Raw genomic sequence first — 22,450 nt, 5'->3', positions numbered from 1 at the left:
CTTGGAAGATCAAGCTTTGACCCAAGCATGGAGTGCGGTGTCTCTTGATGTATGCACGGGTACATTTCAAACCGCCAAGAGATATTGGCAAAGGATCGAAAATCAATACTTCCGCATTATGGCAAAGTATCCCAATACGACTCCACACACATTTAGGTCGCTTGAAGGGCGTTGGGAGAATATCAAGCCTATGTGCAGCCGTTGGGCAGCTTGCTTGGACCAAGTACGCAATGCACTTTCAAGTGGCACCGTGAAGTCAGACTATGTGAGTTTGTTTTGCCTTTGTTCAAGTTGTGTGTAATCATATTTGCATCATGAGAATTGATTACGTCACTTTGTTCACATTGTGTAGGACAAGATTGCCCAACATAGATACAAAGACATGGAAGCTTCGGAAGGCAAATTCTTCAAACTAGAGCATTGTTGGGAGTTGCTCCAAACGTGCGAGAAGTGAAAGTTGATCGACAAAGAATCTTTCTTGCTCGTCAAAGAAAACAAGATCATGTCAATGAACCGCGATGACATGGACGACCTCACCAAAACATGGCATGATATGGCACGTAGAGCGATCTTAAAGAGAAGGATGGAAGACTCTACTCCATATGGTGGCATGATATGGCAAGGAGATAGATCTTGATCATTCCATGATATGGCAAGGAGTGAAGTTCGACCAAGATGATGCAAGACCATCTTTTGCGTTTGTCCTACTGAACTTGGCTTTTATTTCTGCGTAAAACCGTGTTATGTTTGTTTGAATTTGAACTTATTTGTGTGAATTTATGTCAAATACGAGAATTGAGTGTTTTCTGTTTGCGGGTCGTCGCGGCCATGTCCGAACAGACCCTGCAAAGCCGAACCGTAAAAAAAGCATATTCGACGAATATATTTTTATACAGATCCGTTTGAGGGGTCTGCATCTGTGCCACCCCGCGCTGGTCCGTAAAAATCGTTTTGCGCGAACTGCAAACGCGTTTTACGGACCGCCATTATATGGGGTCTACTAGAGTCGCTCTAAGTGTATCCGCCACCATCAGCAAATATTAAAATTGAAACCGGTTGGGATGGTGCCCAAATATAGCTGCGATGGTCAACGGAAAATGCCTGCGGCTGCTTGGCATCGGACCAGTGACAAGCGCAGCGACGTGCCTGTGACGGGTCTGCATCGTCTCGCGTATGAACAAATTAGAAAGCGTATACCTGTGACGGGTCATGAAAACTGCCCACGACAAGTACGCATGTGGCAGTGGAGGGTGGGTTGCCGTTGCTTGATTTACAAATTACTCCTTCCGTTTCAAAATATAAGACCTTTTAGATATTACACTAGAAGACTACATACGGAGCAAAATAAGTGAATCTACAATCTAAAATATGTCTACATACATCCGTATGTAGCTCATAGTGCAATATTTAAAAGATCTTATATTTAGGAACGGAGGAAGTAGTTGTGGCGGTTGCCACGCGGCGCCCGCCAATAATTTCCCTTCCGTGTTCCACTCCGAAAGCCGGTGGCGGGTAAGAATTCCTGGTGTCTTGGCTCGGGCTGGTAGATATGTGGTGTCTTAGTCCTCGTATGAATGGCCATCATTTGGGTAGCGAGACTTCTTCATTGAGTCAGTCTTACGGACTTTGATTCTCTTCAAGTTCATCCATCGTGACAAATTATATAGAGCTCGGGTGTAGATTCCTGCCAGCTCTTGGGGCAGCAAGGTTTGGGTTTCTCGCGGTTGCGTATGAGTTGGTGTCAGGTTCTTCAGATTGATTCGAGGATTCAAAATTGTCGACTGTGGCTCAAGGACATTGGTCCTTAGAGGCACGTGCACGAAAACTCCCCAGCTGTCATTGACAAGGTCAAACCGGCTTCGTTATAGGACTAGCGACAACCCAGCGTTTGTGGCCTGGGGGAGATGCTTTTATATGTGTGTATCTTTATAATATATTTGATCCTTTCGTTAAAAGAAACCATAGAAGATTCACATATTCCATATTGTCTAAATTTCTAGTTGTATCCTTTGGATGGATCCGATTGTGTGGTAGTACCGTAGTAGTAAAGGGTAAAGCTATTGTTTTCTAAAGAATAAGTTGTATAAATTGCCACTCTTGATTCCGTTCCTTTGTATGCGTACAAAGTAAGAAGTCAATTCGAAATTAAAATCAATATACAACAAGCCTGGTTTAAAATAAATCTTACTATTGAGACTGTTCAAGCAATCAAGAATTAAAAAAAATCCAAAATAAGGGCCTACAGTATTCAATAAAATGAAAATTCAGGTTAAAGTCCACGAGAGCCGGAGGTCCTTTCAACAAATTATGTACCATCCGCGAAGTCAGTCTGTACGGGATAGTCATTCCTGAGCCAGAGATTCAAGATGGGGAAGCCTGACGTTGACGCCATCGTAGCCGAGCGCAGCGTACATCCACGTTTCATCGGAGCTCAAGAGCTGTGCATCAAAAGATGGGAAGAAGTAAGTGGCATGCACTTGCACACTGAGTCACTGACAATTGAAACATTTGTCCATCTGTTTCTTCATAAGTGAATACATACCTTGATCTGCAGATGCAGAAACTTGACATACTGGACAGCTTCCTCCAACATTGTGCTGATGTCAACCTGAAAAAGCAAACGATCAACACAATTGGCATCAGCAGGGGCAAATGAACAATGAATGGCAAATAGTAAGATACCTTTGTGCCGTTAGGAATCAGGTGTTGCAGTACTCTCAGTCTCTCATTGATCTTATGCCTTCTCCTCTGTTACAAAATTGCACATTATGTTAAAATGTTGAATAAGAATTCCCTAAAGGGAAACAAAGCTTATACTCCCTCCGTTCCAAAACAAGTGTCATAACTTTGTATTACTAAAGTTGAGACACTTATTTTGTGACGAATGGAGTAATATGTGAGTAACTATCAACCTTTGCATAGTTGCTTTGTGAGTCCATTGCAGCTCTTGACTTGTTACCACTCTTCTTTGCGGCCTATAGAATCGATTGGTATAAAAAACAAATAGGAAGTAGAATTACAATGTGAAAATGGGCCAAATGTAGGCCTTGACTTACCGAGAGTGCCGCGGGGACATTGTTGTGCTGGTTGCTCTGCTCATCCCCTTGCATCTTTCTTTTGATACCAGTGTTCCTCTCAGTCGCTGAACCGAGGTCAACCACTTGGCAATCAAAAGATGGATTTGTGCTATCATTTTCGGAGGAGCAGAAGATTGCATCAGAATCACTGCTGCACCATAGCACTGACTGCAAATGCGCAATCATCTCCGACTCCTCGCAGATTGCATCGAGACAATCCCAGCAGGATGCACATTCTGCTGCCTGCATTTCTTCTGATCCCTGAATTCTCTGGTGCAGTATGGTTCTGAGAAATCCTTTGGTTAGTACTGAGCATACCTAGCAGCGTGTTTATATATGTACCCTCAGGAGCAGAAAGTCTTTGTTATTGCAATACATGGATTTGACTTGAGATTAACAACAATGTTCCAAGAATTAAAATGCAGAAACATCTTGTGAGAAAGATGAGGAGGATCGATAATATTTGATTCAACGTGTTGGGAAGTGGTAGTTCTTGGGAAGTCATAAATGCTATGGTGCAGAATATATATTTGGTGTGGTGCATGAATCATAAGTATTGGATTAGTCAACGATGCTTATGGATCACAATTAAGAGGCTACAACAGCAGCAGCGCAGACTAATGGAACTCTGGTGTATATCGCATGAATCATGACGCCACAGTTCAGCTTTTATGTCTTAAAATTGCGATGCCAGCTAGTTGCTTATAACAAGGTCAGAAGAATCCAATTGATCAAGACGGTGCAGATCATGCAGCAATTCTCAACACTGGGCAAAAGCCTATTTCGAAAGATCATGCAGCAATCCTGAAGCACATAAATACAACTGCCCTCTTACCCGAGGAAGGAGATGAATTTGGTTTCTGCTAGGATTTGTAAGGCCATCTACAACACCGGGTGCCTGACTAGGCGCTTATAGAGGAAAACGGAAATTAATATTATTAAATTAGAAAATATCTAAGAGCTGTACCTTCCAAAGCCAGAAGCTAACTATCTCTTATCTCTTTATTTACTACTAGTACAAATGCCCGTGCGTTGCACCAGGCTAGAAAAAGTTGCATAACCTATTTGTTTTACCATTAAATGTTAAATGTAAATTAAGACATCTATACATCACTTCTAGCCCTTGTTTTGATTAATTGTTTAAAGTCCGTGTCATGAGATTCATGTCATTGGTTAAATGCTGGACATATATCAGGAACGGGATGCTAGAATACGGAAACATAGCGAAACCTCAATTCTCGTAGTCTGCGTATGACACAACATGGGTGACTATGGTGCCATCGCCGGACTCCAATCCTCAGGCTCCGTGCTTCCCTCGGTGTGTTGAATGGATATTGCAAAATCAACACTCTGGTGAGTCTTGGGGTATCAACGTATTTGGATCCGGCGAAACGGAACGCCTTTCTCTCCGCATGAAGCCTGCCGGCCTCCTCTTTCCCTTGCCGCGTCCCCGGCCTCGCCGTGCTCTGGCCCGGCCATCCCCGTCGTCGCGCCGCCCCTGCCCGCTAGCCTCCCGCGCCGCCCCCCCGGCCATCCCCATCCCCGTCGCTGCATCGCTATGCTCGTCACGCCGGGCCCTTTATTGTTATATATATTAGGGGAGATAGGTATAGATGATCTTTGATGCCAATTGGTCAACCCAAAGAAGGAAGCCTCCCTTCAATAAGATTTGTCTCGCGGCTTCTCCGTGCCTCTCGAGAGAACGTGGCTCAAAGCTCAAAACTTCATAAAAAAATCTATTTACATTACATTATGAAATGACTCGGACCATGGCCTAGAAAGCGGATCAAGGCCTAAGAAGGAAGGCGTTTTCATTTCACAACAAGATAAGGTAGCCAGCTAGCTCCGTCGGCTGGCCAGAGGTTCGAAAACCATTGGGCAATGGGAGGGCACGGCAACCTGAACCTCCTCCCTCGCTCCACGACCAAACCCCTCACAGGCGGCACCGGCACGGGCACAGTCGGTTCGTCGCCATGCCGCTACTCCGTCCACTACCGCAACGCCAGTAAGGTCGCCGCCGGGAGGAGGAGCGCGGCGGCGAGTGTCTCCTGCTCCGCCGCCTCCTCCGAGGCGCCGCCGTAGCAGAGCACAATCGAGGTACTACTACCACATGGCATGGGGAACGCTTGGAGTGTCATCTCTGACGCCCTGCTGGCGACGTACCTTGGGAATTGATTCAGGTGGTCATCGTCGGCGCGACCAAGGAGATGGGGAGGGTGGCGATCGCGGCGGTGAGCAGGGCGCGGAGGATGGAGCTCGCGGGCGCCATCGACACCCAGTGCATTGGGATGGATGTAGGAGAGGTGCGTGCTTGCAGCTTGCTTGCTCACCACTCGTTCACGTGTGCTCCGCCTCTGTTCTTGGTCTGTTGCAGTTCCTAAGTGATGTGTGTTGTTTTTTCAGTTAACCGGCATGGACGAAGCCCTGGAGATCCCGGTGCTCAATGACCTCACCATGGTTCTCGGCTCCATAGCACAGGTATCGAATATCGATCAGCATCCTCATCTGTGGAATGATGATTTATCTATCATGTGCTTCTTGCCGAGTGCCTCTTGTTCGGCGTTTCGCTGACTGCAGATCCTCCTGTTTTCAGACAAGAGCAACTGGTGTGGTTGTTGATTTCAGTGAACCTTCATCTGTCTATGACAATGTCAAGCAGGTACATTATCCAATGAATTTATGTAAAAGCTCCACGGGCATGCAACCAGAATTGCAAATGCAGCAGATTCAAGCAAGAGTAGCAAATCAACAGTAATCCATCAAGAAAGCATTTGAGGAAACACGACGATGATCGCAATGCGTATAATGCCCTTGAGAACTACTACCTATGTAAATAAATATAAGAGCGTTTAGATCACTACTTTAGTGTTCTAAACGCTTTTATATTTCTTTGCGGAGGGAGTACATCCATAAGTTGTTCAGTAACTTGGTAGTACTCTCCGGAAAGATGCATGATAAGATATTTATTCATAGAATCTAAATTATATCGCAAAACGTAGTGGATTGGCTGTTTTTCAGGTTAACGATTTTAGATACAATGCCCACTCTGTGTAGTGCCTCCATCAAAACTTGCAATGAGATCGTAATACATTACCCAGTTTACACGCAGGCAGCAGCATTTGGCTTAAGCAGTGTTGTATACGTTCCTAAAATCGAGATGGATACAATAACTGAACTGTCAGCATTCTGCGACAAGGCAAGCATGGTAAGGCTACTACTGTTCGATTGTTTCTAAAATCCACCATGATCAGATTATTTATACACGCAAGCTTACCCTGAATCCATGATCAGGGTTGCTTGGTCGCGCCAACGCTGTCGATCGGCTCGGTACTCCTTCAACAAGCTGCAATCCAGGCCTCATTCCACTACAACAATGTCGAGATAGTTGAATCTAGACCTAACCCATCGGTACGAGGCATTCCTGACAAAGTTAAACCCTATGCATTCACCACTATATGGATGCCTTCCGATCACTTGCATCACAAAACATTAGGTGCAACTAATATTTTACCACCTTGCAATCACAAGCAAGGAGGGAAAACCCAAAGAAAAACGTTTACAGTACCCATCAAGAAGATAAATACTTTTGTGTAGATGTGCTATTAGCAACGTGCAGATTGCTAGACTGATGTTTCGGATTGACAGGACTTGCCATCACCAGATGCAATACAGATTGCGAATAACATATCTGATCTTGGTCAGATATACAACCGACAAGATATGGATTCCCATAATCCAGTAAGTGTGATGCAAACATTCAAAATTCCCCCTTTTAGTATGGATTTTTTGGAGCAACATTTGCAGGAGCATTGTTATGTTCACTCTACCTAGATGATATGTTTCACAAATTGGCTGGCTAGTGTTGAAAAGGCAAGAGGCCAGGTACTTGGAGAAGATGGAGTGCGTGTGCACATCATGGTTCTTCCAGGGCTTGCCTCAAGCACATCAGTCGTTTTGTCGGGCCCCGGAGAGGTACTTCAGCTGTAAATAATATGCTTGATTGAACTTTGGATGAACTGACCACAATACCATTATTTTCAGGTTTACACATTGAAGCATGATGTTACAGATGTCCAGAGCTTAATGCCAGGACTAATTCTAGCAATACGGAAGGTGATACGGTTGAAGGTAACATGCACTACCCCTTTCTTCAGTATTCCTGCGACAACATCTCTAGTGTACTGAAACAAATAATCGCATCTTTTGCAGAACTTGATTTATGGCCTGGAGAAGTTCTTGTAGGAAACGGTCAGCTCACATATCATGACAATTCTTTTTTTTCGAGGAAGAGATCAATGGGATTAAATCAATTCCAAGGCTCATAATCAGAAACACAGCCACTCGCAAGGCAGATCCAAGAACCCTAAGAAAACGGCACACAGTTTTGGGTTTGGCTCCGCACATAAGATGACACTCCTGATAGTGCTCCAGACAATAAGCAAGCTGATGACATGGTCTCAGGGGTTGTACCTGATTGCTTGCTGTACTTTGAGAGGTTTTTCAGAACCAAACTCTTGGAGAAAAATTATACAGGTCACGCTATGGGCTCAGGTCCTTTCTAGTGTACCAACTTTTTTTTAACTCCATAGTGTACCCTTTATACTGGTATATGCCTACAAATCTGAAAGCGCTCTAGGATTGCTAGACAGAAATCGCCGCCGACAGGGCAGCAACTGACATGAAGAGATAACACAAGAGCCTTGTAACAACAAACATCGACTTCAATATTCGTAGCAGCATTGACATTTCACGATATATCCTCAACGCAGATTAAAAAAAAACCAGGACAATCCATGCACAGATTTGGCATATTGACCGCCGATGCCAGGGAAAAGCCATACAACCACTCGACGTTGTATATGCAGCATATCTATGCCATACGCAGAAAAACAAAACTAATGGAAAATTATCACAAAAGAATGTCACAGCAGTATAACATGGTTCATACTTGTGCGTTGCCACGGAAAAAGAAATAATTCATTTACTTTTCTTTCAATCGTCAGTTTATTTGTAAGTTCAATCCTGAGTTGTCGCGCATGAAAAGGCATGCTGTCTCTTCTTCATTTGTCGTTCTACTATTAGCTCATCACGAATGAAATCTCCGTCACTAATCCTTCTCCCTGGTTGTACTTCCATAATTTTTTGTCCAAATATTATTCTTCCTAATTTACATGTATGACCAGAATGAATGTTATTGCTGATGCACAAGCATGGCTTCATTGTGTTTTTTCTTATCTTAATAGTTAAACCAACCCTTTTCATTTATCAACAGCCCTTATACTCGACACAAACAAGCAAATACATAATACACTGATAGACCAAATAATAAACTTTTAAGAAGAGAACAGTGGATAGTGTCGTTGGAGATAAAAGAAGTGATATGCAACACCTCTCAGATATTGACTGTATATTCACTGTATATTCAGGAATTCAAACTGAAATAGGATGTTCTGCACCACCACAATTGTTAGGATGTGCTTGTAAACCTAGCCACGTTTACTATAACGGACATGTTTTACTTTTACTTTTAGTTGAAAAGCTTTACTGGACAATATATGATTTCATCACATGACTGAAAAGGTCACTTATTTTTGGAACGCATAACTGAATTAATCAACTTTTTGGCAACGGAAAGTGGATACTTTCTTGCTAAATGCAAAGCAAAGTGACAGGAAAAAGCTCAACCAAAGCCTTTGATGTGAACAAGCCATTATCATTCAATATTGATACAATCTGCTGATACAAACATTTGGACTGGTAATGTGCATATCACTTGGCTGAGTAAAGAAAAACAATACATCAGCTACACGCTACAACCTGCATCCCCAATTCCCCATCATGGAGTAGCAGCTTCTAAAAATTATGAATTCATAAGTGTTTCATAAGATAAATGTTTCTCAATTCAAATTAAGTATCTTCCATGAAGTTAGTTTATAGCCCAGACTATATAAGTAAATTGATTGCCTGCAAGGCTGCAATTCTAGGCTAAGGTAAACTTTGGAACCCCATCACGAACTCTTTTAAGAACTGGATGCAAGACCACATTTGGTTTTGGAGACCAACAAAGTAAAACTTTGCTAAAAACGATGTCGGCTTGTGAACTGAATAAAAGAACAACTTACTTTGCTAAAAACAATGTCTGCTTATGAACTGAATAAAAGAACAGCTTTGCAGTTTGGTGGCACACAAATAAAAAGAACAACTTACTTTGCTAAAAACAATGTCTGCTTATGAACTGAATAAAAGAACAGCTTTGCAGTTTGGTGGCACACAAAGAAACAGGAACGTAAACAAGGGCAAGTTGATTTCATCGGCCTTGTTAGTGATTTGGCTTTCAAGGGGCTACATACCTCTGTTGTGGCCACCGTTAGCGATTTATAGTTTGACAAGATGATTTAGACTATGGCCATGGATCCGTGGTGGAGCAGTTTTGTTTGCACAAAAAGAGGAACAGCAGGGAGGACATTAGGCGGTGAAGAAGGGAGTGCCCGAGGCGGGCGTGCCGGTTCTTGCCGTCGTGTTGAGGGCCTGCGCCGGGTGGTCCTGGCCGTCGTGCTGGGGGCCTGAGGTGGCTGTGCTGGTCCTTGCCGCCGTGTTGGGGGCCTGAGGTGGCTGTGCTGGTCCTTGCCGCCGTGTTGGGGGCCTGGGGCGGAGCGGTCCTGGCCACCATCAACCGCCATGGCGGGGCGTGGCTCAGGCCGGCCGACCAAAAGGAGAAGAAGGCGAGTGGGCGATGGGAGATGAGGTGGGAATAGGGGAGGGAAAGACCTGCGCCGGCGCCGGACGCCGTGGTGTTCGCCCCCGTCGCCGGCCGCCTTGGTATTCGCCCCTGCCGCCGACCGCCTTGGTGTTCGCCCCTGCCGCCGACCGCCTTGGTGTTCGCCCCCGCTGCCGGCCGCCGTGGTGTTCGCCTCCGCCGCCGGCCGCCTGGTTGCCTGCTAGGTCGCCGCCGCCAGGACTTCCCCGAGCTCCCTAGCCTCCTCGCCGGAAGCCGGCAGCCGACATCCTCCTGCGCCCGCACGCTGCCCCCTCGACCCGGCCCCCTCATCCTCCTGCGCCCGCATGCCATCTTCCTCGCGCCCGCACACCACCCCCTGGACCTCGCGTCACCGACGACAAGCCCCCGCCCCGAGTTGCCCCGCGCCGAACTCCATCGTCTCCTTGCCCGTCAACCCAGCGGTTGATGACGGGAATGGATAAGCCAAGGGGCGTTATGTAAAAACAAAACGTTAATTAACTTAACAATGGACTGCGGGTTGAATACAGAAAACAGCAGGGGCTTTTTTGCAAAAACGGCGGCGGCGGGTTTTCCGACGGAAGTGATAGCCTCTTTATTATTAGGTAAATAAAGATATAATTGAAGGCATCATATGATTTTCCACGTTGATCCACATTATAAAAAAAATTACACCGTTGATTTTTATAATTGATCAATCTTGACCTCACGATTTATGTTACTCTCGCTATGAAAAAAGTAGACCAAACAACATACAGGTGGCAAATACGTTTTTTAGTACCACGTCACAAAGTACAAACCTGAACTAAACCTACATGGTGTTAAAAAAAACTAAATCTACACGTACTGCTCCATCCATTCCCGCCGATTGATGGGAGTAACAGATGGGGCACTCTCCCAATCTCCCACGATTCCTCCCTTTCAACTCAACAACGCCTCATCCTAATATGTCAGATTACCATCAAGTACGCAACCCTTCCTCCTCATGTAATGTACGTCCCTAAGCCCATCTATTTGCCCAAGAACTTCTCCAATCGTAGGAGGCACCATGGCTTGTTGGTGCTAATTGTAATGCTGACATGGCCTAAGACCTAGGAGCGTTATATTTGGTTTCTTTATTGCCGTACGTGCAACCAGGAAGCTCTTGGGAAATTAGGCAAGTTCATCATTAATTTTACTAAATAATTCATGACTGAAACGAAAGATAGCATGCAATACTCTAGCAATCCGGCAGAGGAACTAACGTTGCACAACATCACCACGCAAGAAGCAGCAACTACAACGATCAACATAAACAGATTACGAGTAACGTACTGTTCGTTAGTTGCAGCAGGAGCGACTGTGTTGATGATGATATTGGTGACGATTCTTTGTTGATGGCAATGAAGATGTGGTGACGAATTTGAGCAGTCGCACAAAACGCTTCCCAAAAACCTAATTCGTCCTCTCCTGGTGTAGGATCGCAAAGACGAACGGTTCCGGAGACCTGCTCTCTCGCATGCCAATGCACGCCGACGTTCGAGATGAGGTAGAATACGATGGCGGCGCAAGCTGTGAGACGAGGCAAAACCCTAAATGTTTTCGTTGTGTCTTTGGCCGACCATGTTAAGCAGTATATATATGAGGATCAAGGTCGGTTCCATGTCGCGACCACGTCTCAAACCGACTTGGTTTCCAAGTCGTATACTTACCGGACAAGAAATTCTCAACTTGTGTGTCAAGACATAAAAAATAAAACAGCAAAAGGAAGCCACGCCCCTGCAAGGCGTCCGACCAGAATTCGGCGGACCGTTCACGCGCATGTCGCACGTACGCGCCGCCCTGCCCGGCGAGGCGAGGCGAGCGAGCGCACGCGTGTGGTTCTCTCCTTTCTCTTCTCAATACACACTTAGAGTGTTGGGAAGAACTCACTATATAAAGAGGTCCAACTCTTCCTCCACTAACTGTATGTGTTGGGGATATTACCCGCGGTGTGACCCGCCCTATTGGGCCGGGTCAGGTGCACGGCGATTCAACATTCATAATCAAGGTAGGCCTTGGCCCAGGGTCTGAGAGGTGCAAGGTGAACTTCAACGGAGAGCCGACTGGGCCCATGAGCCTAGATGGCGGTTTAAGATCTACGGAGAAGATAAGTCGCCGTGGGAGTTTTCTAGATTAGAAGACACGGCGGTTTAGAGATATGGCAAGCCACGATTTGTAATGTGGCCTGGACTTTTGTAAACCCTAGGGCCTTGACCTGTATATAAAGGCGAGTCCCTAGGGCAGATAAGTTAAGTTACAATCCATCAAAAGCTAGGTCAGGCGAGTTACGCCCTCCTGGTAATTGATTCCACCATCAATATACACAAAGCAGGACATAGCTTTTACCTCCATCGGAGGGGCCGAACCTGGGTAAACCCGAGTCTCGCTTCCGCTCAACCCCTTTGAGTCGCCACCAAGGTGCGATGGCTCCATCACTAAGTCCTTTCACAAGGACATCTGCGGTGACAAAACCACGACAGTTGGCGCTCAGCGTGGGGCTAAAGCACGGTGGAGTTGAGTTCTCAAAGGGAGCCCTTCCAGGGTTGGGAAGCTATGCGTCGGCCTCATGACTAAGAGCCGTCGTGGAAAGTACTACATCGACAACTCTAAGTGGGGCCTGAGGCCGATTCAATAGAATCTGGATACAGGGTCCCCTTCGGCGAGATTCATGTCTTCATTGGCAAATTTGGGGCTCCCGTACCTGAGCCGGACATCTTCACCGACACCGTCGAGCCGGCCCGGTACGCCCATCCTGCCAAGCATCAGGTCAGGAAACGCCACGCCTTTGTTGGTTTTACACAGGGAATCAACCTACCGGATGAGCCGATGATTCAGGACAACACCCCTGTCAACTCGGACGACGAGTCGTCCATTGGCGACACGGATTCGATCTATCCTCTCCACGAAGGACAGCTTGGGGGATTGCCTAAGGCGGCAATCTCCGAGGACTTTGAAGGACCCCATCGTCAGGTCGCCATTTACATGGCGGGAGCAGCGGCTCCTCAGCCAAACGCGGCTGGCAACAACGAAGCCAACGGATCACGGAAGACTCCGGCTCAAGCCATGGTGGATTTGGTAGCAGAGGTGGCCAAACTCACGGCGATTACTATGACCGCGGAGAATCAGGAACAGGTCAACGCCGAGTTAGCAAAGCTAAGGGAGGAGATGGCCAAAATCCAGCGCGACATTGAAGGTGAAGCTGCCAGGATGGCAACCCAACAGGCCCAGATCACCGCGGAGACAGAGCGACTAAGTGTTGAGGGATGGCAGCTTGAACGACAACAGTGAGCTTCCGATGCGATTCACCAGAGGAGGCATCACAATCGTCTGCCAGCCGATCTGAACCCAACTCGACTCTTCGATAGCCCACATACGCCTGGGATGGAGCCTAACTGACGATGACAAGTCGCCCAACGCGTTGACCCGACTCAGCCGCCGCCCAACCCACATGCACCTCAGCCGGCACCGGCTCAAGAACCATGCTTTCAGACGCCGTGGGGTCACTTTTCAAACCCCGTTGATAACGTACTGTTGGCAATACGCAACCTCGAATCTCTTCCCATCCACGGAAACTCTCTGGCTGAGGTAGAGGCAAGGAACGCCATTGAGATGTTGAAAACGGCGGTGGTCCAACACGCACAATATTCATATTGCCGCGAGCGGCTACACTCCACACCTCAAGCAAGTCATACCAGGAGTCGTCAGGATGACCCACCCGCGGTGTCCAGCAGTGAACGGCGACGTCCTCCGCAGATCAACCCGCCCGGGATACCTGACACACGGGCTCAAGACCTCATGGATGCAGCGCGAGCCACCCGCCTGATGGAGACGGCGGCCGCGGCGGGTCAAGGTTATCCGGCTTATGTGTTGCCTTCCCCCATGCAGGCCGAGTCAGGTGGTAGGAACATTGGGATACCTTGTCTACCACCCGCCCTCCGCAACGAGCGCATGCCGAAGGATTTCAAAGGCCCACACAAAGTTCCCAATTACACGCCGGATCTAGAGCCAGGGGCATGGATTGAAAGCTACGAGCTTGCAATGAATATGCTTGATGTTAATGAGGTAGTATGTGCCAAGTATTTTACAACGATGCTTGAAGGGACGACGCACACTTGGCTGAAGAACCTGCCGCCCAACTCCATCAACACCTGGGCCGAGTTGAAGGAACGTTCCATCAAAAACTTCACAGGGACTTGCAAGCGCCCGATGACTATTGTCGACTTACAACACTGCATACAGTGCTCAGACGAGTCGGCACATCATTGGACACGGCGGGTTGCAGAGGTGATCCACTCATCGGATGGCATTTCGGCGGCTTAGGCCGTGCTGATCTTGAACAAAAAATGTCACTACCAACCTTTGTTGTTGAAGCTTGGGCGACTCAAGCGCAAAGTGCAAGATATGGGGGAAATTATGGCCACTCTGACTAGGTATGCCGAGTCAAACTATACCAAAGATCCCGGGGAGGAGGATGATAAAACTAGCACCGCCAGGAGGGGGGAGTCATCCAAGGGCTACTCTCAGTCCCAGGGGCGAGGCAACCACAACCCCGCGGGTCAAGGGAAGAAAAGGCAGCAGGAAGGCGCCGCTGATTTCGTCGCCAATACTAACACTGGGAATGGGAACCAGCATTAGAAGAAAAGGGGCTTCAGCGGGAAAAAACCACACAACTATCACGAGATGCTCAAGGGCCCCTGCCCACAACATACCACCGCGGAAGGTCCATCCACCCATTCTTGGGAAGACTGCTATGTGATGCAGGAGTTTCGTGCCGAGGCGCTCAAAAACGGGCAAGGAGGTAGTCATGGTGGACACCCGGATCAGTTTGGGCCGGGCGGCTCACATAGAAATCCGGTTGGTGGTTTTCCTAACCCAGGTCCACAGGGCGGGTCACACGCTAATGTTGGGCAGTATCAAGTCCAGAACAGTCAACAGTATAACACGCAGGGCGGTTTTCAGCAGCAACTTCAACAAGGTGGCTCACAACAGCAGAATGACAGTTTCCAGAACAACCCTAAGCAATTGAACAGTGGGAAGTATCATATGTTCACCACCAGTACTTGCAAAAGGGACCAAAAGGTCAAGCACAGAACCTTCAGCATCATTGAGCCGGCGCTCCCCAAGTACCTCAATTGGTCTGAGCAGCCCATTGTCTGGAGCAGGGAGGATCACCCGCCCCGGATTGACAACCCTGGCGACTTAGCATTGGTCGTGGCACGATAGGTAGGGGACTATACCCTATCCAAGGTCCTCATGGACGGAGGCAGCAACATCAATATCTTATACTACGATACTTTCTGACGAATGAATTTGTCGGACATCCTCCACGGTCTTCCATGGCATTGTCCCGCGTAAGTCGGCATACCCTGTTGGGCGGATCAAACTTAATGTGGCTTTTGGCACAGAGCCTAACTACAGGAGCGAGGCCCTCATGTTTGAGGTGGTCAAGATCAAGAGTCCTTACCACGCGCTTTTTGGTCGGCCGGCTTATGCCCGTTTTATGGCCCGCCCATGTTATGTCTACCTCAAGCTCAAGATGCCAGGCCCTAAAGGAACTATCACGATCAGTGGAGACTGGAAGATAGCTCAAGAATGCGAGGAGGGAGACGCGGCTAACGGTGAGTCAGCCTGCGCAGCTGAGGAACTCAAGTTTCATCAGGCCAATGTCGACCTGGCGGACATGACTCTACTCAAGAAACCCACGATCGATTCAGAGCCGCCCCTCAAGTTCAAGCCAACAGATGACACTAAGTTGGTGGATTTCACGCCCGACCACTTTTCCAAGCAATTCACCATTGGGACAGGTCTGGATCCCAAATAGGAAAGTGCGCTCATCGAATTAATCCGTCGACCGATTTGAGAAGATTAGAGATCACTGGCCTGCATTTGTGGCCTATAAGTCATCGGACAAGAGTAAGGAAATGTCAGAGAGAAACAAGAACAATGTTGCAAAGAAGCAGTATCACCATCACACGGGGTTAGGTGGCTACCTCAAAGGCCGTCCGTTGTGGGACAAAGCTGAGAATGACCTGATTGCTAAAGGGGTCCAACCACAGACATTGAACTGGCCCGACCGTTCAAGGAATTGGTTCTTCCGAGTTGGGGGAACTTTGGACCCTGAAATAGGGGAGTGTCGTTGGACGGACGAGCAACTTGCAACACCCATGAACAAGCTTCAGCAGTGTATCACCGCAGCGAAGGAAGGGGTGTGGAAGTTATAGCAACATACTTCTCATATGAATAATAATGCTATTTCTTGTCATCTACTCGCATTGAAATAGCACTTAAGGATCTAAAATAACACAAGAATGGACACACACACTGTGTTCGGGGCAAATATTTGGAAGTGTCGGTCTACGAAGCACCGATACGGCGACACTGATATGGCAATACGGGTACGACGATATGGGATATGACAATTTCTAGAAACGGCAATACGGCGATATGGCAAGCATACATAAATAATGATAAAATGACATGTAATAAAAACTAACATAATAAATATACTCAATCCGTTTTTAAATATAAGTCTTTTTAGAGTTCCACTAGGGCACAACATACAGATGTATGACATACTTTAAAGTATATACATTCACTCATTTTGCTTTGTATGTAATTCCCTAGAAAAATCTCTAAAAAGACTTGTATTCAGGAACAAGGAGTATGAGATGAGATAAAAATACGACCCACTGGTTGCCTAATTGTTTTCATGCCTCCTTGTTTCTCATTTTAAAAATATCACTATCATCAAAGGGTAACACGATCATAGACTGCCCCAATCCAATTTGGAAAGTAACACCTATTAACATGACAACATAAAATCAACTGATCAACGGTACACCAAGGCATGAGCAATACTCAACGGCGATACTTTAAGAATACCCGTATCGCTATTTTTTCTTTTATTTTAAAATGAAAAGAAAACGATACTTCGGGGATAACTGTATCGAAGCCGTATCTAACGTATCGGGGTATCGGCGAAGTATTGAACGGCGATACACAGATTTCTGAAGTATCGATGCTTCGTAGGTGCCAATTGCTCAAACAATAAGCATCAACCCTGAGGTTCTCCCTAAAGAACTTTAATAGTAAACTTCAGATGTTCACAAACTTTTACATCTGTATTCAGTTTTGTAAAAATAAACATGCATGTTCAGAAAATACACACGTACACTTCACGAAGAAAAAACAATAGAATAACATGACTGACAATAAATTAAAGCATAGAAGTCTTCAGCGTGCAGCAGGACCTTTGGACATTGTTGGCACCCTCATGAAATTATGCTCCATCTCAAACGATGTGTTGTTCTGGCTCACACTAGTGGACTGATCAGTTGTGTAAGAGTCATAACTCAAGTTGGGATCTATACCGCTGGTACCAGTGTAGAAACCATTGTTTGCGTTGCATTCGGTGCGGCCATTCTGTAGCTCGACACATTCCTGTAGTTGCGCCACCACGTCAGTCATGGTGGGCCGCTGCACCGAGGCTTGTGCGGTGCATTTGAGTGCAACGTCCGCAACCTTCCACACCGCGTTGACATCGTAGCCACCGTGCATGCGTCCATCGACCACACCCTCTATGTTACCTCGTGCCAATCCTTGCCGCGCCCACTGGATGATGCTGATGGGCACCGGCTCCCGCAGGATAGCAGGCTTTCCCGTGACTAGCTCCAGCAGCACTACCCCGAAGCTATACACATCGCTCTTGGAGGTTGGCTGCATGGTCGCATGGTACTCTGGATCAACATATCCTGGTGTGCCGACGAGCGTGTTTGTGGACACATGTGTGTCATTGTTGCCACTGAAGGCCTTGGACAAGCCAAAGTCGGCAATCCTGGCCTCCATCCTTGTGTTCAACAAGATGTTGCTAGCCTTCACGTCCCTGTGGATGAGGGGAGGATTGCATCCCCTATGTAGGTATTCTAGGCCTGCACATCACCAGGATGGTCCGTGCTTTACTTTTTGAGAACATTGATTAAACACTCCATAGCAAAACTAGCAACTGAGTGCCTTCACTATCGTACCTTGCGCAGATTCAAGTGCGATGCGGAGTCTCTGTGTCCACGGCAGACAAGCTCCATTGCGGTTGCTTCCTGCAGACGGATTGACACTGTAAGATGAATAATAATATCATTCTTTCAGTACAATGTGCTCAACGTTTAACTGCTTAAATCTAATGCAAATGTTTTTCCCTAAAAATGACTGCAGAATCTAAAGCTACATTGATATAAACAACTTACATACCTTCAATGTGCTCTTGCAGGGTTCCTTCTGACATATACTCATAGACGAGTGCCATGTACTCCCCATCCTTGCAGTAACCAATCATGGAGACAAGATTCTTGTGATGAATCCGGGTCAAAATCTGAGCCTGCTCAGATTTTCTTAAGTTGTCAAATTTAATTCTGAAATATCTTAACATGCATTTCTATCCACGAATTGTGATCACAGTTATAGGAACTCTACCTCTGCGAGAAACTCCTTAACACCTTGACTGGAAGAATGAGACCGCAACTTCACTGCCACTTGGGTGCCATCCTCCAGGAAGCCGTCGTAGACGTACCCGAACCCTCCACGTCCAAGCACTCGCTGGAAGTTGTTTGTTATCATCTCGAGCTCCTTATATGTGAACCGTCGGCTCTCAAGTTTCAGCGAACCATCCTCACAAACACCACTTGGCAGTGCGTAGCTCGTCGTCATCTCATTCTGTGGCTTCACTGAGTTGCTCATTGATCCTTCATAGATGGCATGACTAACGTTAGTAGTGTTCATGGATATGGAATTTTGGGGCTGATGCCAAAGCCTCACCTGGCCTTTTTCTTCTTAGGAAACAAAAGAGTAGTACTAGTACCACCAATACTATCACTAGAATCACAGCTATAGGGACAGCAATGTAAATGGACAGCTTGCTGTTCCTTGTAGTTTTAGCAGGCTGGCATGAAGCACCGTTGGAGCAAAGGTTTGGATTGTTTCCATATCTAACAAAAAAATGAAATTAAAACACTTCATGAAAATTATCAAGTAGGAGTAGTACAGTACATCAGTTGTACCAAATGGATTTTCTTTACCTCAGGCTCAGGGAGCCATCTTGAATTCTTTTGAGAAGTCCCGGGGGGATTGATCCATTGAGCTTATTGCCTGACAACTCTCTGTATACACAAAAAAATAAATTTATTTGGATGATTCAATGTAAATCATGAAGGGAAACATAAAAAATTGAGAAAAATTGCTCAACTTACAACACAGTAAGTGAAGTCAACTGTGAAAGGGCATCTGGAATTGAGCCTGTCAAGTTATTGTTTGATAGATCCCTGAAACATATGAAACCAATATTCTAAAACAAGTGTTGTAGCCCAAATAAACTACAAACAAATATTTTGCAAAAAGAAAACGCAAAGTGCAAAGAAAGGACAAAATATATCTAGAAATCTTAACATACAAGTATTGGACAGCCTTGAGAGTTGCGAAAGAAGATGATATATCACCATTAAGACCAGTGGAGGACAGGTTTCTGGAGAAAGCAAATAGCCAGTGGATCAGTTTAACCGCACTATATATGATCATATAATCTTCTGTGATGCCGCTTAATTTAATAATATTCCGCACAAATACGGACGTGGAGTATATGAGCTCGAGCTCATGTACTCCCGAATGAACAGTAAAATCGGTAAATATAGTAAAAAATCGAAAAAATCTGAAATTTATGGGCATGAAACATTGATGTTTTTTCTATATGTGTGCAAAATTTCATGATGAAATCACATTTGTGGAGGTGTGTGCAAAAAAACAAAATCAATGCTTTAAAAATAGTGTTTTTGGAAACATTTTGGAGCATCAATTTGTTTTTTTTACACCTTCAGGAATGTGATTCCGTTATGAATTTTTGCATGCATGTAGGAAAAAACATCAATGTTTCTTGTCACAAAATTTAGAATTTTTTAACTTATTTTACTAAATTTTCGAATTTTACTGTTCATCCGAGAGCATATGAGCTCGAGCCCAGAATAGCACTTCCTCACAAATACAGACTACTTACACGGTTACGATCCTTGGAGAGCTGGCAATGGCGTAGCTGCAGGTCAACCTATCCCAAGCCATGCTCTTGGGAACGCAGGGGTCACCCATCCAGTTCTTCTTCACCTCATATTTTGTCTTGATAGCCATGATGGCAGAAACTGCAGTGAAGCCATAGCATGCACGATGTGCTTAATCATCGGAACGCTTGTATATGTCATAGTACTCATGTAGTACGTGTTAGTAGAATGTGTTAGTAGTACTATCTAGTAAGTAGTGCATATATACCATGTATTTTTTGAAAGTCAAACTTTACAAACTTTGATCGAGTTCATAGAGAAAAATATTTATATCTATATACAATATAAAAATTTGTTTCATGATGTATCTATAATGATATGTATGACATTCTAGACGTAGATATTTTTCTCTATACTTAGCCGAAAAATTGAAGTTTGACTTCTATTTTTTTTTATATGCACTGCATTATGGAATGGAATGGAGATTGAGTATAAGATTTTTCATGACGCACCATCTTGGGAGTCCGTGGCAATGTTTGTGGTTGGGATGACGGAGAACACCTCGACGGCATTGATGATTGGTGGCAGCGTTGAGTTGGCAGTGGCGTTGATGGAGATGTTGTAGCGGCTGTGCCTGGAGGGGAGGCTATTGTAGGTGGCGCCGGAATACAGGTAGTCCGGCGTGAAGCCGCTCGGGTACCACGGCTTGCCGTTGAGGTTGACGTAGAACTCCCGCACGGCATTGCTGGGGAGGAGCTGCAGCTCGGAGAAGTGCATGATGGCGATGTACCCCGGGGAAGGGTCGTTGGGCTGGGGCTCGGCGTCCCAGAAGAACTCTATGCTCTGGGAGGCATTCCGCGGCCTGATGGCCGTCTGCATCACCGCTGACGGCGCCTCGAAGTGATCGTCGTCTACGTTCTGCACCTTCCTCTTGGACGACATCTCGACCCAGTTCGTCGCGTCGATCCAAGGATACCATACCCTGTCGTGTGGATCCGCAGGGTACCTGATGATGTCGGTCGGCTCGACGGGGCCGAAGTTGAGCCTGCCCAACAGCACCAGGCCCTCCGTCGCAGTGGCCTGCGGGTAGAGCGTCTTCTTCAGCGGCCTCAGGTCAATCCCCGAGATGAAGGGCGTCCCGGCGCCGGTGTTCACCAGGCAGACCTGCACGAAGTCGTCGGGCACCACCACGATGGCCTCCGTGATCATCGTCGTGTCCGGCCCCGTGATGTTCACCGTCATCCACAAGTTGACGCCTACGTAGAGGTCGAACACCGGCGGCCGGTCCAGCCCGTCGTAGTTGCCGTACTTGAACCTTGCCCGGATGAGATACTTGAGCCCCGGCACGAGGGACCGGAGCGTGTAGCAGCTGCGCGCCCCTGCGCCGGCGGTGGCTGCGAAGCTGCGTACGGTGTACCAGTTTCTGGCCGTCGACGGGGTGATGTACTCGGCCGAGATGTTGTGGTTGGTGCCGGCGTCGGTGAAGGCGGCGTCCGTGGCTAAGACGAGTTTGGTGGCGTTGTCCACGTAGCCCTCCTCCCCCTGTAGGCCGCAGTCTATGCTTATGAATCCTGCATCGATCGATCACGTACGCCGGTGTAATCATAGGCTCCATGAATCAAAGACTCAATAATGTACCACCAGGTAGTGCAAATTGTGAAGCACGATTCAATGCGAATATACCTTTACTGTCAGGCTGCGCGCAAGCTTGGCGCACGCCGGCGGCGGCAAAGACGGCGAGGCAGAGAATTAGCTGCAGCCACGGCCCGGCCGCCATCGTTCGCGGCGTTGATAGCTCCATTGCACATACAAATGGCTAGTGGAGCGTGTGATACTCTATGTTTGGATCATCATCGGTGCCTCCATGTAAATAGGCAGGAAAGGCAACCCTGTCACGCTGTCCTCTGGTTAGCCTAATGATCGTCACATCAACAGCACCACGCATGATTAACCATGGCAGCATGTGTACTGTTAATCCAGTGCACAACTTGCACGGAGCGGCACGTACGTGAAGACGAGACGCTGATGATCAGTAGCCATGCATATTGCTCCGCGCGCGCGTTGAACGCTGCACTGCACTACGTGGGCACATGCAACCACGCCGCAACTTGGACAAAAAATACGTAGATGCACTGAACTAAGCCGGAATGAGAATCAATACTAATTCTTCCAAAATTCTTTGACTCGGTAAACTACTCACCCCAACGGCAACAAATAATTAGACACGCCAGCTTGCAAGTTCGATTGATCCAATGGGCTAGCATGCACAACTCCCTCGGTCTGCCCTGCATTGCATGTGATACTGGTGTATCTTACCTCCGTAATGTATAATATTATAGATTATTATTTTAGATCATCTTATTACTATCATGCAAGATTCATAGTAGTATACTAGTATGAGAAAGGTACTCGTGTAATAGCTCTCAATAGGAAAAAAAATAAGAAAATTGAAACTTTACAACATCAAAGATGATCAAACTTTTTAAGTTCTTTCAAGTTTTCATGTCAAAATATCATGTAGATAAAGGTGTACAAACAAGTTTCAGATTTCAGAGTAAAAGTGCTCAAAACTTGAAGCACTG

At 46.6% G+C, this 22,450-nt stretch overlaps 2 protein-coding genes and 1 pseudogene across 2 annotated transcripts; 1 reads left to right on the top strand and 2 right to left on the bottom strand.

Annotated features, from left to right (window-relative positions):
- Nucleotides 1-2,342: 2,342 nt before the first annotated feature.
- On the bottom strand, nucleotides 2,343-3,326 carry LOC123416863 (transcription factor BHLH133-like). The gene is made up of 5 exons (XM_045106821.1): nucleotides 3,057-3,326; nucleotides 2,913-2,975; nucleotides 2,683-2,748; nucleotides 2,543-2,608; nucleotides 2,343-2,438 (listed from the first exon to the last, which is right to left on the bottom strand). Exons 1-5 carry the CDS (start codon nucleotides 3,324-3,326, stop codon nucleotides 2,343-2,345), a joined length of 561 nt encoding a protein of 186 aa, XP_044962756.1.
- A 1,524-nt stretch (nucleotides 3,327-4,850) lies between these two features.
- On the top strand, nucleotides 4,851-7,319 carry LOC123401362 (annotated as a pseudogene).
- A 9,588-nt stretch (nucleotides 7,320-16,907) lies between these two features.
- Nucleotides 16,908-21,669, bottom strand: LOC123416847 (putative leucine-rich repeat receptor-like protein kinase At2g19210). Its single transcript, XM_045106820.1, has 11 exons — nucleotides 21,552-21,669; nucleotides 20,381-21,439; nucleotides 19,871-20,009; nucleotides 19,274-19,345; nucleotides 19,074-19,145; nucleotides 18,903-18,983; nucleotides 18,643-18,812; nucleotides 18,301-18,569; nucleotides 18,079-18,205; nucleotides 17,859-17,927; nucleotides 16,908-17,762 (listed from the first exon to the last, which is right to left on the bottom strand). The coding sequence occupies exons 1-11, from the start codon at nucleotides 21,667-21,669 to the stop codon at nucleotides 17,068-17,070; spliced, it is 2,871 nt and encodes a 956-aa protein (XP_044962755.1). The 3' UTR covers nucleotides 16,908-17,067.
- Nucleotides 21,670-22,450: the final 781 nt, after the last annotated feature.

The sequence above is a fragment of the Hordeum vulgare genome, chromosome 1H, assembly GCF_904849725.1.
Source record: "Hordeum vulgare subsp. vulgare chromosome 1H, MorexV3_pseudomolecules_assembly, whole genome shotgun sequence".
NCBI classification, from domain to species: domain Eukaryota; kingdom Viridiplantae; phylum Streptophyta; class Magnoliopsida; order Poales; family Poaceae; genus Hordeum; species Hordeum vulgare.
The sequence above is the reverse complement of the archived record's forward strand: the minus strand, read 5'-3'. Positions and strand labels throughout refer to the sequence as shown.

What these genes read in the sequence shown, in the direction of transcription:
- LOC123416863 (XM_045106821.1), bottom strand. Translation starts at nt 3,326, where the DNA reads ATGCAGGCAGCAGAATGTGCATCCTGCTGGGATTGTCTCGATGCAATC. An exon ending in ATGTCCCCGCGGCACTCTCG is followed by an intron (nt 2,976 to 3,056) that starts GTAAGTCAAGGC and finishes TCGATTCTATAG; the next exon opens with GCCGCAAAGAAGAGTGGTAA. An exon ending in TGATTCCTAACGGCACAAAG is followed by an intron (nt 2,609 to 2,682) that starts GTATCTTACTAT and finishes TTGCTTTTTCAG; the next exon opens with GTTGACATCAGCACAATGTT.
- LOC123416847 (XM_045106820.1), bottom strand. Translation starts at nt 21,669, where the DNA reads ATGGAGCTATCAACGCCGCGAACGATGGCGGCCGGGCCGTGGCTGCAG. An exon ending in CGCGCAGCCTGACAGTAAAG is followed by an intron (nt 21,440 to 21,551) that starts GTATATTCGCAT and finishes CGATCGATGCAG; the next exon opens with GATTCATAAGCATAGACTGC. An exon ending in TGCCACGGACTCCCAAGATG is followed by an intron (nt 20,010 to 20,380) that starts GTGCGTCATGAA and finishes GCTTCACTGCAG; the next exon opens with TTTCTGCCATCATGGCTATC.